The sequence below is a fragment of the Narcine bancroftii genome, chromosome 4 (assembly GCF_036971445.1).
Source record: "Narcine bancroftii isolate sNarBan1 chromosome 4, sNarBan1.hap1, whole genome shotgun sequence".
Lineage (NCBI taxonomy): Eukaryota > Metazoa > Chordata > Chondrichthyes > Torpediniformes > Narcinidae > Narcine > Narcine bancroftii.
In genome coordinates, this window is record NC_091472.1 from 115,572,810 (window position 1) to 115,586,038 (window position 13,229).

The 13,229-nt window shown below is 45.7% G+C and overlaps 1 protein-coding gene across 6 annotated transcripts in view; it reads left to right on the forward strand.

Annotated features, from left to right (window-relative positions):
• The window catches only part of ulk1b (unc-51 like autophagy activating kinase 1), an 81,861-nt gene that overhangs the window by 43,303 nt on the left and 25,329 nt on the right, over positions 1-13,229 (forward strand). For all 6 annotated transcript variants that reach the window (XM_069932495.1, XM_069932497.1, XM_069932496.1 and 3 more), the window contains 5 exons: positions 795-914; positions 3,894-4,042; positions 6,917-7,143; positions 8,203-8,390; positions 9,379-9,494. In XM_069932495.1, coding sequence (XP_069788596.1) covers positions 795-914; positions 3,894-4,042; positions 6,917-7,143; positions 8,203-8,390; positions 9,379-9,494 — 800 coding nt within the window. The remainder of the gene's footprint in view (positions 1-794; positions 915-3,893; positions 4,043-6,916; positions 7,144-8,202; positions 8,391-9,378; positions 9,495-13,229) is intronic.

Below are 13,229 nucleotides of genomic sequence, written 5' to 3' on the forward strand. Positions count from 1 at the left end.
TCTGGCTGGTATTCACCCTCAGTATCTGGTCACTCGGCCTTGGTGTTTGTTGGATCGGCACATCATTCAAGACTAATTTTAGAAAGTGCCAATGGGCAGAAAGTTACTTTGGAATGTTTTGATGCTGGGGAAGTTTCAATGGAAATAAACGATGTTTTCTTTGAGGTAGAGTGGGAAGATTGGTAACATTCTGTGTCAGTGTTTCTGGGAATCACTGAGAATGGCTCACACAGAGTTAATTTCTCATTGGCTCACATGGAGCTCACTCTGATTAGTCCATATTTGCTTCATCTGTGCAGAGGTTTAGATGTTCACATCATTCTAACCTCCACCCTAGCTAACAGGGTGGCAATAATGTTTTATTCCTGTTCTCACAGGAGCACTGGCAGTTGGCACCCTATAACAAGAGCTCTCCTTTCCTGGGCACTGACCATCTTTATCAAGGGGATTGTCCATGATGAAGGAATGGAGTGCACATGTCAGCCGTTCTATTTTTCCCTTGATATTCTACTGGAATAGAGCTCTTTTGCAAATCTAATTATCTGCAGATACTGTAAATCTGAAGTAAAAACAGAAAATGCTAGAAAAATTTCACAGGTCAGTCACTATCTGTGGTTGAGAAACTAGTCCAGGGAGTGTTTTGAGTAAGCAGCAAGACTTGAATTTGAGAGCTGTTGACTTGAGCTGAGCCAGAGTTCCATGCCCTTGAGTTACCAGGACTTCTGTAGACCAGGGTGTTCCATAACTACATTGTTTTCATGTTATCTACTGTTGGTATCTGTGTCTTTCAACAGGACAAATCAGGAGTCGACTGGCACCTATGGAGCCACCATTCCCATACCTGTCCCCACTCAGGTTCTTAACTACCAGCGGATAGAGCAGAACCTCCAGTCTCCAAAGCACATTCGGCCAAGGTTAGTGTTCCCAGCCTAGGAACAGTTCTGGTCAGTCAATCCATAGTAGTCCTTAAAGCATTCTGAGTTTCCTTTCAAGCTCGTTATTCAACATGAGGGAGCAGATGATTGATGTGACGGGCTTTGAGCATTACACAATTCCTTTTAATCACAGTCGGGGATACAAGGAGAAGCTCGGCAGAGTCGGGACTTAATGTTTAAGGTAACTAGTTTTGCTGAGTGTTGTCCTGGGAGATCAAACCCACTGCTTGGCTCACAGGTTTGCCCAGGATACAACTTTCTTTGTTTCTCCCATTGTCCACCTCATGTTGCTCTCCACATCGTGGTCATGAGCTGCTTCATTGAACTGCAGCAGTCAGATAGTGAAGGTGCTCCCTCGGTCTTTGGGAGAGAAAGTTGAGACCTGAGTCTCAGTCTCCCCCTCTCTCTTCCCCCTCTGTCCCCCCTCCCCTCCCCCCTCTGTCCCCCTCCCCTCCCCCCTCTGTCCCCCTCCCCTCCCCCCTCTGTCCCCTTCCCCCTCCCCCCCTCTTCCCCCTCCCTCCCCCTCTTCCCCCTCCCCCCTCTTCCCTCCCCCCTCTTCCCCCCCTCTTCCCCCTCCCCCTCCCTCCCTCCTCCCCCTCTCCCCTCCCCCTCCCTCCCTCCCTCCTTCCCCTCTCCCCTCCCTCCTCCCCCCATCCCCTCCTCCCTCCTACCCCCCTTCCTACCCCCTCCTCCCCCTTTGTATTGCAGCATTTTGTAATCTGACTCCATTTGGTTAATAATTTTCCCTTTGATTCCTCCTTGAACTTTTCCCACATTAGACACCAATTGCCTCATATTGCCCACAACGGAACCTATTCATATCCCTTTGTGTTTTCACCACCACATGACAACCCACCCATCAGCAGCACTTGGTGCCTTCAACCAATTAGTGTAAATAGTAGATCATTAGAAAGATCTTTGTGACCTGTGTCTAATCCATAAATAGCCAATTTATCGTGACCCTCTGTTATCTGTCAGTGAGCCAGACATTCCCAGGCAGCCACTTTTCACATGGCATCTTATTGCATGGCTTCTGGAAATGCAAATATATCGTGCCTCCTGGTTCATCTTTATTTTCACCATATGCCACATCCTCAAACACCAATTCCATTTCATAATGTTAGGTTGGACTCTGTTAAGTGTCCTTCTTAATCATGGACTCCAGTATTTTCCTAATGACCGGCATTAGATTAAGTGGCCTATTGCTCCATGCTCTCTCCCATCTCTCAGGAATGGTGACATGATCTTTATGGTTTTCCATTCCTCTGTGATCTCTCCCAAATTCTGGGAGTTTTGGTGGATTCCGATGAAAGCATCTGTTAGCTCAGAAGCCCCTCTACAAGCCATCTGGTCCTAGAGACTTGTCGGTCTGTAGCCACTTGGATTTGTCTGGTATTTTTTATCTAGCAATGGAGATTGTTTTAAAGTCCTTCCGATCACCCTATTCTTATCTAGTATTATGTGGATGCAGAGATTGATCTAAAATAATTATTTAAAATCTCTGGCATTTCCCAAGATTGCTTCCTGACCCTCAGCCCCCAAAAGGACTATAGTTTACTTTAGATGCTCTCTTTCAATTTTTATGTCTGTGAAACTCTTACTTTTATATTATTATAGTCTCCCTGTTGTAGTTATTTACTGTTGGTGTCCCAATGTTTTCCCTGCCACTGGTATGAGCATAATTCTCTGTATTTTATTATCATTTGACACTCTCCTTAACTCCTGTGTTACAGTCTCACGGTGGAGACTTTCTTCCACACTTGACTTTTTCACCCTCAGACTGAAGTTGAAATCCTGCCAAGCTACGGTCGCTCTTTCCGAGGGGTCCTTTATTAAGACCTTGTTAATAATCCTGTCCAATTACATAATACCAAAATGGCCTTGGTTTCTCAATGTATATTTAAGACATCCTGTGATTGTACTTTTTATGGTGACCCTTGCCAATTTGATTTGTTCACTCCAGATAATGATTAATATTATCCAGAATTGTTATAGCATCTTTCTTCCAAGCTTCTATAACATTGTTTTACACTTTGACCTACATGATTGCTTCTGTGAGGGGCCCATCTGACACTCTCACCAGTCAGTTTTCTATCTGCTTTTGAAAGACTGGGTAGACTAGGGATATACTCATTGGAATTTAGAAGAACAAGAGGGATTTCATTGAGACATTTAGAATTCTGACAGGACCAGGCAGGTTAGATGCAGGACAAAACTTCCTGATGTTGGAAAGTCCAGAACAAGTGGTCACAGTATGAGGAGGAGGAGGACTGGGATGAAGAGAAACTTCTTCGCTCAAAGAGTTGTGAACTGATGGAACTCCCACCACAGAAAGTTGATGAGGCTGGTTCATGGGATATATTCAAAAGGGATTTGGATGTTTCCCTATTGGTTAAAGCATCAAGGGGTATGGAGAGAAAGTGGGACTAGGGGACAGAAGTCTCAAAATGATTAAACCAATCACCAATACTTAATCACCAGTAAACTGCTCATTAATGTCCAATTCGAGATACATTAGGGCCGTTTTTTAGACCTCTTCACAGCATTGATTCCAAGAGGGACCAAATTCTGGAGGCAATGCGAGTGACTGTCCTTGACACTATTTCAAGAGCAATGGTCATACTCAGTGGTTGAGCAGGCTTGAAGGGCTGAATGGCCACTTGCTGTTGGTATATTTTCTGAATCCAACCTGTTTCCACATCTGGATCTTCTGAGCCAGTATTAGCACTCATCGCTGAGGAAGAACAGATCAGCTGTTCTATGCTTTCCTTAGCATCACCAAAACATCTTTCTGATTTATCACCTTGCTCTTTGTGGGAGCTAGCAGTGTGCATATTAGCTGCTGTGTTACAGCAGTGGCTAAAGGGTCCTTCAGGACTGTTAAGCAGTTTGGGGTATCCTGATAGCAGAGGTGTGCACGTCCTTACCTTTGATGAGCTGTACCTGCTTCCTGTTCAGGTCAGAGGCATTTGGAAGATCTTGCAACACAAACCCAGTAGGAATCAATAAAGCAGCAGCATGCCCTGCTGGTCACAGAGACCAGGGCTCTACGTGGCATCGACGGTCATCTGCCGGAAGTTTGAAGCCTTGCTCACTCTCTCCACCAGGTATGTTGAGCCAAGGGGTTGTTCAATGATCTTGCCCTGGACACTTGATAAACAGACACCCCTGAATGGTGTGCGAGTACCTTCGGAAGGTGGAGCTGCAGCTGTTCTCAGTGGAGAAATGTCATGTATTCCAGCACAATGTATTATTCCATGTCAAGCTTCCCACACAGACTGATTGTATTGTATAGCACAACACTTTTACAATACCAGTGACCTGGTTTTGAATCAATTGCTGTTTGTAAGGAGTTTGTACGTTCACCCCATGAGCAGCATGGGTTTCCACTGGATGTTCCAGTTTCCACCCACCCTCCAAAAACTTGTGTGGTTGGGAGGTTAATTGGGTGTAATTGGGCAGTTTCACAGTTGCTGTTGCGACAGGTTATGTTATATTTTATATTATGTATAGATATGTTTTAAAGGAGATAAATTGTGGCAGGTTTTTTACAAAAATGACATACAAATCCCAAAGTTCTATCCTTTCCCACCTTACCTTCATCTTTTCTCTTAACATTCTCCCCAGATTTAATTTCAGATTTACTAATCTGTTCCACATTAACCCTCTAAAAAGGCTCACTATTCTGATATTTGTTTTTATGAATCAGGGCATATTCATCCACTAATCTTGCCGTTGGCTGCCACGTCCCCACGTCTCTCTCATCCAGGTATAATTTAATCTCATTTGGAACACACCTTTTAATTTCTTCAATTAATATCAATTCTCTCAATCTGTCAAAATTATTATTTATTCCTTTTGAGGCGCACCACTGGTCAAAACCTACAGATTTTCCCAGAGCAAATTCCATATAAGATTAGTTCCATGTTTTTACCAAACTCCTAAGTTTTTGTTTATACGCTTCTGGAACCAACTCATAAGCTTTCATACTGCTTGTTTAACAGTCTCATAATTTGCCACTTAAGAGTATATAATTTGTGCTTTTCCCTTCAATACACTTTTGGAGCATAAAAGACCATTTTTCTTTTGGCCATCTTGAGCTCTCAGCGACCTTTGCAAAAGTCTGAAAATATGTATCTATTATCTCCCTCATCAAAAGGAGGAACTAGATTTACTTCTCTACTAGCCAAAAACCTCTCCCCAGGAGTTACAGCCTCAGTTCTCTCAATTTTTAATTTCTCTAATTGAAACTGTTTATGCCTTTCAATCTGGTCCAAGTCATATTTTCTTTGTCTTTCATCAACAAACTTTCCCTCACCTATATAATATTTCACTTTAATCCTCTGTGTTTGTAATTTCCTCATCCAATGCTTGACTTCAGTCAGCTTTAATGCTTTAGAAATAACCATCAGTTCCTCTTTTCACTTGCTCGGTAGCTCTGCAGGTGATGGTTGTGACAAAAATGTACTAACCTCCACTGCTCCTGTTTTTCCACAAACACAAGCTTTAAATTATCTTGGAAAAATCAATTAACTAATAAATTCCAAAAATTTAATATCCCAAAAGTCCAATTTTAAATCCGAAAAGACGAACCCCAAATGTTGCGACCCCAGAGGATTAAAAACCCCAGCTGCAATAGAAATTCACCAAGAAAATGGTTACTTAAATAAAAGTTACTTTTAATTATCTTTCAACAAGAAAACAAGATCAAATTCTAACTTATTACTATTAATTTAACTCCCTTCTAAATCTGTCCACGTGGATGTAATGTGTATATAAGTTCAGAAAAGTTCTTTGATTCACAGTCCAATCTCACTTCTCATTCCTCCAAGTTCACTGGTTGCAGGGAATTCTTATATTGTGCACAGAATCTAAGATTTATGAAGTTCACCAGGCTTTGGTGCTTGAAAAGTAAATGGTTACCACTCAGGAAGGTTCTTGTCGGTTTTCAGAGAGAGATTTGTTGCTCTTTGAATACCCACAATTGATTCCTTTAGATCAGCTACTTCAGTATCTTGGTAAAGAAACCTGCCCCATCAGTGTTTTCCAGATGATAACCTCTTTCTTTCAGGTCACCAGAGTTCCTTTTTGTTTCCCTTATTTCAAGTGCAGCCAGGTTTTTCCTCTTGTATGGACCACAAGGGCTTTGACCAGGCTGAACTAAGAACTCACAACCATTCTTCAAAATAGGGTTTTCCCACAAGCTTGCCAGCTTGTCCTGTTCCAGTCCCAGCTGCTGCTGCTGGACTGTAGAAGTGATCTTTCTCTCTCTCTCAGAGAAAACCACATGACCCCCTTAGAACAGCAAACTGTACTCAGACTGCAGCACCGGACCCAACCTTCTAAGTCCGTTCGTCTGTTGCTTTCCAAAACAATAATTCATTACTCCATATATGTCCAATGAACACCTACTTGTGAAGTCTCTGTAGGTATTCTTCAAAGTTTTTGCAAAGACACTCGGAGCCTGGACTGTCTGGCTTGAGCAGAGCTCTAGCATTTTAAATGAGATCTGTTTTGAAGTGTTTGTATCTGTATGTGACCAACACTAAAAAACATGCCATATTTTATCTCCTTTAAAACATATTTATATATAATTTAAAAAATAACATAATCTGACACACTGTCTAGTTCCTGAGATTCCTGCCTCATTGCTTAAGATTGACTATCCAATGGTTGAGGGAACCTATAGCTATTGAGCTTTGTTTTGAGAGGATGTGGAGGCCATGGTGATGCTGTCCATCTGAGAGGAATAACCACACTGAGAGATGAGGGTGATAGAAAAGGCACTTAGATTATGAACTTCCGATGTGGAGCTTACAGCAGGAGAGAGGGCCATGATGATAGGAATTGAGATCTAAAGATGCAGGTTCAATTCTGGGCATTAAAAGAAAAAAAGAAAATTTGGACTCAAATCGGGGTAAGGTCTGCTGCCTTCGTATAGTGGTCCAAAGGTAATAGATGTGTTCTTTCTTTGAAACCAGGTATCCCGTTACCAGCGCCTCACCAGCATGGTTTGGGCTGCAGGCTACACAGTGCTCCCATCCCCTCAGAGCTGAAGAAGGAAAATTCAGATCCTCTGGTGGATTGTGTGACCCAGCCTCCACAGATGCTTGGACAACCGCCCTGCAGGCAGATGAGGCTCTCGCCCAAACTCTCCGAGCTAATTCAGAGGAGTCCACTCCCTACCATTGTGGGTTCCCCAACAAAGGTAGGATCGCATGCATGAGCTTGGGTGGGTGGGGAGGGGGGGAAACGTTGATTGACGTTGTTAAAGGGTGTTGCTTTGATTTGGCATCTTCCTTCACTTCAGTGGAAACTAAAGTGCTATCAGAGAGAAGTGATAGTCAATTTGTACGCAGCAAGATCCCAGCAGATGCTCTGTTTTCGTGACATGAGTTGCACACCCATGGTACTCCCCAAACTGTGATTTAATTTTTGTCAACATGTCTCAGTGCCACAAGCACAAGTGGAAGTAGTCACTGTTCTAATTTGGGACCCACTATTGGGTCTAAAGTGGGAAGGGGAGATAACAAGTATACGAAGAAGGAAGGAAGAGGTGAGGAGCCAATAGTATTGAAGAGAAGGAGGGAGAGGTGGAGAGAAAATAGGAGTAAGTGGAGAAGAGTTGCAAACTGGAACTCAGTGGAGGAGGGGGGTTACCTAAAGTTGGAAAATTCCATATTGAATCAATCAGTGAAGTCCACATCTTAAAGTCACTCAGTGGTGCAGCTGGCACAGACTTTGAGCAGCAGGAGTTACTTTAACCTTGATGCAGAGACGCATAAACTCATTGTAAAATTGTGAACATCTGTCGTTTTGGTAGAAGGGAGGGCAGCAGGCTGCTACAGGGAAATGTGTTCAAAGCAAATCAACTTATTGTAAGGATCAGGAGGAAACCATTGAGGAATGAGATGAGAAATATTTTCACTCAAAAGCTGTGGACTTAACGGAACTCCCTCCCAATGAAAATTGTTGAGGTTGGTTCATTAGATATATAAGAAATGGAGTTAGACATGGCCGTTGAGGCTAAAGGGTGTGGAAGGAAAACAGAAACAGGGGTCATAGATCAGATTTCTCCTGTGGATGCTGTTCCACTTGCTGAGTTCCCCAGCAGATTGAGTTTGGCTTCCGATTCCAGCATCTGCAGTCTCCTTGGGTTCCTTTACTGAGGACACAGGCTCATATTGAGTAGTGGAGCAGGCTTGAAGGGCTGAATGCTCCTATTTTCCACATTTCAGTGAACAAGCTCCTAATTTTGCTTTCCAAGGTGTCGTCCTCGCCGTTCGAGTACCCGGAACTTCCCAGCACACAGAATCTCGTCACCCTGCTCACTCACCAGGGTGTGACTCTGGCCTCGAATCGCAATAGGACAGTACCGGACCTGGGTCACCTCCACCAGCAGCATCTCGGGGCCACACAGAAGCCCAGTGAGCAAGTGAAGGGACCTTTTGGCAGGTTTGATAATTAACCCCAGCAGGTCACGTACCGGGCCGTTGACCCCCTTCAAGTTCAATAGCAGGTCAATGGGAGGGTATGGGTGCAAGTTGTGAGCAGACCCCTTCCTTTACATATGAAAGTGATTAACAGCCTGACAGCCCAGCAACTGGAAACAAGTCCATACCAACCATCATTGCTGGTCCAATACCTATCCAATTCATTTTCCCCACTTCCCATCAGCTGCCCCAACTTGACCACTCACCTGCACACCAAAGGCAATTCACAGCAGTCAATTAATCCACTGGCAGGTGAGGCCAGAACCAGGGGACAAAACACTGAGAGTGATGGATTCAGCAGAGGAGTGGGAACGGTTGGGAGATGCTGGAAGTTTGTTGGCAAGAGTCCTGAAGGATTTCAGTGAGGGGGAAAGACAAGAAAAGCTACTGTGGTCGCCCTTGAACAGAGGAGGTCAAGCAAAAATTGAGCGAGATGTTTAAAGTTAACGTTTCAGATTGAATAGTTTCCAATGGATGACAAGCTGATTACAGAGAAACCAGTTTTAAGATGACCCAATTCTTCCTGTAGATGTAAGTTTTGACACAATAGTTAGGGTTTGCTGCTTGCTAAGACTTCAGTTACAAACTGAATCATGGGTATCTACAAGCACTGAACTCAGGGACAAGGAACATTTCATGGGACTAATGAGGCACAAGCAGGAGAGTGCGACTAATGGATTACTCCGGAAAGGGGAAGCACTGGCTCAGTGAACTGAGTTGGATGATCTGCTGCACTAAGGCGTGGGCTGTGCAGCAGATAAGGGGTCAATAGATTGTGTCACCAGGGATGTATGCTAACAGCTGAATAAAGGATAAGCGAAGATGATTCTCAGCCTTCCTCTGTTCACTGGATCTGACATTTCTTAAGGAGATCAGAGAAGGTCTATTTTTCAGTCTGTGAAGAGTGTCTTGTAATCCACGTGTTGATAAACCTTCTGCACAACCTACAGATCGCTGAGTGCTGGTAAACTATCAGATCTACTCCTGAAAGCAGCATTTGGAGGGCAGGTTGTGGAGGCCGCCAGCAACGACAGCCTGAACACAGAGAGGCCAATGGATATGACAGGTAGCGTGATTTAGGACAGCGGCTCAGGGGAGGATGAACAGGCATCCCTTCTGAACCCGGGGATGGCAGTGAGAACAAAGAACAGCCCTTGGCCATCATGTCTACACCAACCACAATGTAGCAATCAAATTGGATCTCTGCAGTGTGCATTCAATGTATATCCCTCCACCCCACTGCATATTCATGTATATGTTTGAAAGCCTCTTAAATATACTGTATCTGCTCCCACCACTAGCCCTGGCACCCCATTCCACCCACCCACCATTCTGGAAAATCTTTACTGGCACGTCTGCTTTAAACTCCACTCCCTCCCCCCCTCACCATAATTGCAAGTCCTACAGTGCATGACTCTTTTACCCTTATTCAGACTGGGGATAGAATGATCCCCTGAGCCAAGGTCCTGGGCTTAATCCCCTCCCTTACCTCTCTCCTGAAACCATGTATTTTTTAAAGCCTGAGTGAAACATGAAGGTTTCAGCGTCCATAAAATGCAAAGATATATTGACAATATTTTAGATCTGAGCCCTTCAAGGAATAAGCAGAACGAGCCAGGAGCAAGGAATCTCAGAATACAGACAATGCTGGCAAGACAGACCAACAAAAGGTTTCAATTGGATATAATAAGGGGAGAGGTGAGAATTTATCAAGTCTGTGTGAAAGGAGACAGTAAAGGGGGAAGGCGATGGGGAAATAAGTGAAGGGGGTTTAACGAAAACCAGAGAAGTCGATATTAATGCCATCCAGTTGGAGGGTGCCCAGTCAGAAGAAGAGGTGTAGTTTCTCCAGTTTGCAAGTGATTTCAGGCTGGCAGTACATGAGACCATGAACAGATGTCAGCAGGGGAATGGGATGGAGAATTGAAATGGATGGCCACTGGGAGATCCACTCTGTTGTGGCAGACAGCCAAGGTGCTCAACAAAGTGATCTCCCATTCTGCATCCAGTCTCTCCAACATAGGGGAGATCACGACAGGAGCACAGGTTGCAGTAAATGATCCCTGCAGATTCACTAGTGAAATGTTGCTTCACTTGGAAAGACTGTTTGGGGCCCCGAATGGTGCTGAGGGAGGAGGTGTGGGCGCAAGTGGAGCATCTCCTGCAGTCACAGGTATAGATAGCAAGGGGACGATTGGTGGGGAGGGAGAAGTTGATGAGGGAGTCATGGAGGATGCGGTACCTGTGGAAGGTGAAGAGGGGAATATGTGTCTAGTGGTGGGATCATGTAGTAGATGGCAGAGGATGGAGGAGGATGTGTTGGATGTGGAGGCTGGTGAGATGGTAGATAAGGACAAGAGAAATCCTGTCCGAGTTGCACATGGGGGTGGAGGGGGCCAGGGCAGATGTGCAGGTAATGGAGGATATGTGGGTGAGCACCGAGTTGATGGTGGTAGAGGGAAAGCCACATTGTTTGAAAAAGGAGGACATCTCTGATGATCTGGCATGGAATCCCTTGTTCTGGGTGCAGTGCAACGGAGAAGGAGGAATTAAGAGAATGGAATGGAATCCTTACAGGGGACAGGATGGGATGAGGTCTAGTCGAGGTAGCTGTGGGAGTTGGTGGGTTTGTAGAAGATGTCTGTCGAGAGTTTGTCTCCTGAAATGGAGACAGAGAGATTGAGGAAAGGGAGAATGTTGCTCGAGATGGACCAAGTGAATTTGAGGTCAGGGTGGAAGTTGGCAGCAAAGTGGATGAAGTCAACGAGCTCATCATGGGTGCATGAGGCAGCACCAAAGTAGTCATTGAGTAAGAGTTGTGGGCCCTTGCCTGTGTAGGCTTGTAGCACAGATTGCTTTGTGTAGCCAACAAAAAGGCAGGTATAGCTGGGGCCCATGGGGGTGCCCATGGCTTCCCCTTTAACCAAGAGAAAGTGAGATGAGTCAAAGGAGAAATTATTGAGAGTGAGGACAAGGTCTGCCAGCCCGAGGAGGGTAGAGGTGGAGGGGGACTAGTTGGGTCCAGACAGAAACGAAGGACTTTGAGGCAGTCAGTATAGAGAATGAGGTGTTTAGGTAAACATGAGGTGATCGAGCTTATGGAGGTGGAAGTTGTTGAAGTGATGGAGGGCATGTGAAAAGTCCCAGATGTGGGGGGGAAGGGACTGGATCGGGGAGACAAAAAGAATCAAGGTAAGCGGAAACCAATTCGATGGGGCAGGAACACGCGGACACGATGGGTCTGCTGGGACAATTGGGTTCGTGTATCTTGGGTAGGAGATAGAAACAGGTGGTACCGGGTTGGGAAACAATAAGGTTGGAAGCCATGCCAGGGAGGTGACCAGAAGTGATGAGTTCAGAGATGGTGGTGATGCGTTTGATGAGTTTTGGTGGGGTCCTGTTGGAGGGGTAAGTTAGAGAAGGTTTCTGAGAGTTGTCATCTGGCATTGGCCAGGAAGAGGTCTGTACACCAGACCACCACAGCAACACCCTTGACTGCAAGTTTGATGGTAACGTTAGGATTGGTGCGGAGAGAGTGGAGGGCCAGGCATTCCGAGGGGGTGAGGTTGGAATGAGTGAGGGAAGTAGAGGATGATATGGTTGATGTCACGACGGCAGTTGGAAATATAAAAGTCCAGAGCAAGTAGAAAACCGGAATGGGGTTTCCAGAAGGAGGAAGACATTTTAAAATGGAAGAAGGGATCTGTAGTGGGGGTGGAGAATCGTGATTATGGAAGTAAGCATGGAGTCAGAGCTGACAGGAGAAGAGTTCAGCATCATGGCACGCGCGGAACTCATGGAGGTGTGAGCAAAGGGGGATGATAGTGAGGACTCTGCTGAGGACATAGTGTTCCGTCTCCTAGAGGGGAAGGTCAGAGGAAATGGGGAAGACCAGGCAAGGATTAGGGGAGGTTCATTGGGGTGGAGGATGAGGTGGATCAAGAGGTGGAAGGTTGGGAAAGTCAGAGGGTGGAGAGAGAGAGAGAGAGGCCTGTGCATTCCTGGAGCCAGAGTGGGAGTTCACAAGGCTTGGTCCTGTAGGTTGCAGGGACCAAGGTGGAAACTCATGTCTGAAGTTCGGTTCAGTCGGTTGCTGAGTTCAGGGTGAAAGTTCATGTCGGAAGCTTGATCCTATAGGACACCAGGATTGAGGTTGAGACTCGTGTGAAGCCCGGTCCTGTCGGAGGCTTGTCCTGTAGGTCACCGAGGCCAAGGTGGAGAGCCACGTCAGGAGATCTGTCCTGTTGGTCACCAAAGCCAAGGTGGAGACTCGTGACAGGAGCTCTTTCCTGTAAACCAACAGGGCCAGAGTGGAGACTTGCATGGGAGGTCCCCGATGCAGCAATCTTCAGGGATGTGAGCTTCCAATCCTTGATGGATGCCAGGTGTGCGTAGAATCAGCCATTGAATGCGTGGATCCAACGGAGGATGAAGTGTGGGAGAGATGCGTGGCAGATCATGGAGAGTAAGGGATGGAGCCGAGGCAGCAGGAAAGAGAGAGTCTGCCGCTACCTGCGCATTGAGCTAAGGGTAATACGCAGGATATGGCGAGAGAAACGAAGAGCAGGAGTCAATGAAGCACAGGTACCCAAGATCCTGGTGGGAGCCAAACTAGAAGGCTTGGAAACGGAGCTGTAATTCACATGGCACCTGATGGTGGCAGAAGCAAGTAGCCAGGAAAGACACATGGCTGTGGAAGCAAGTCTGGGTGAGAAAGTGGTCGTAGAGCTTGAGAGCAGCAGGCAGTGCAGATGGGGAGCAGTGAGAGACACTCACAGAACTCCCTTCAAAGAGAGGAGGA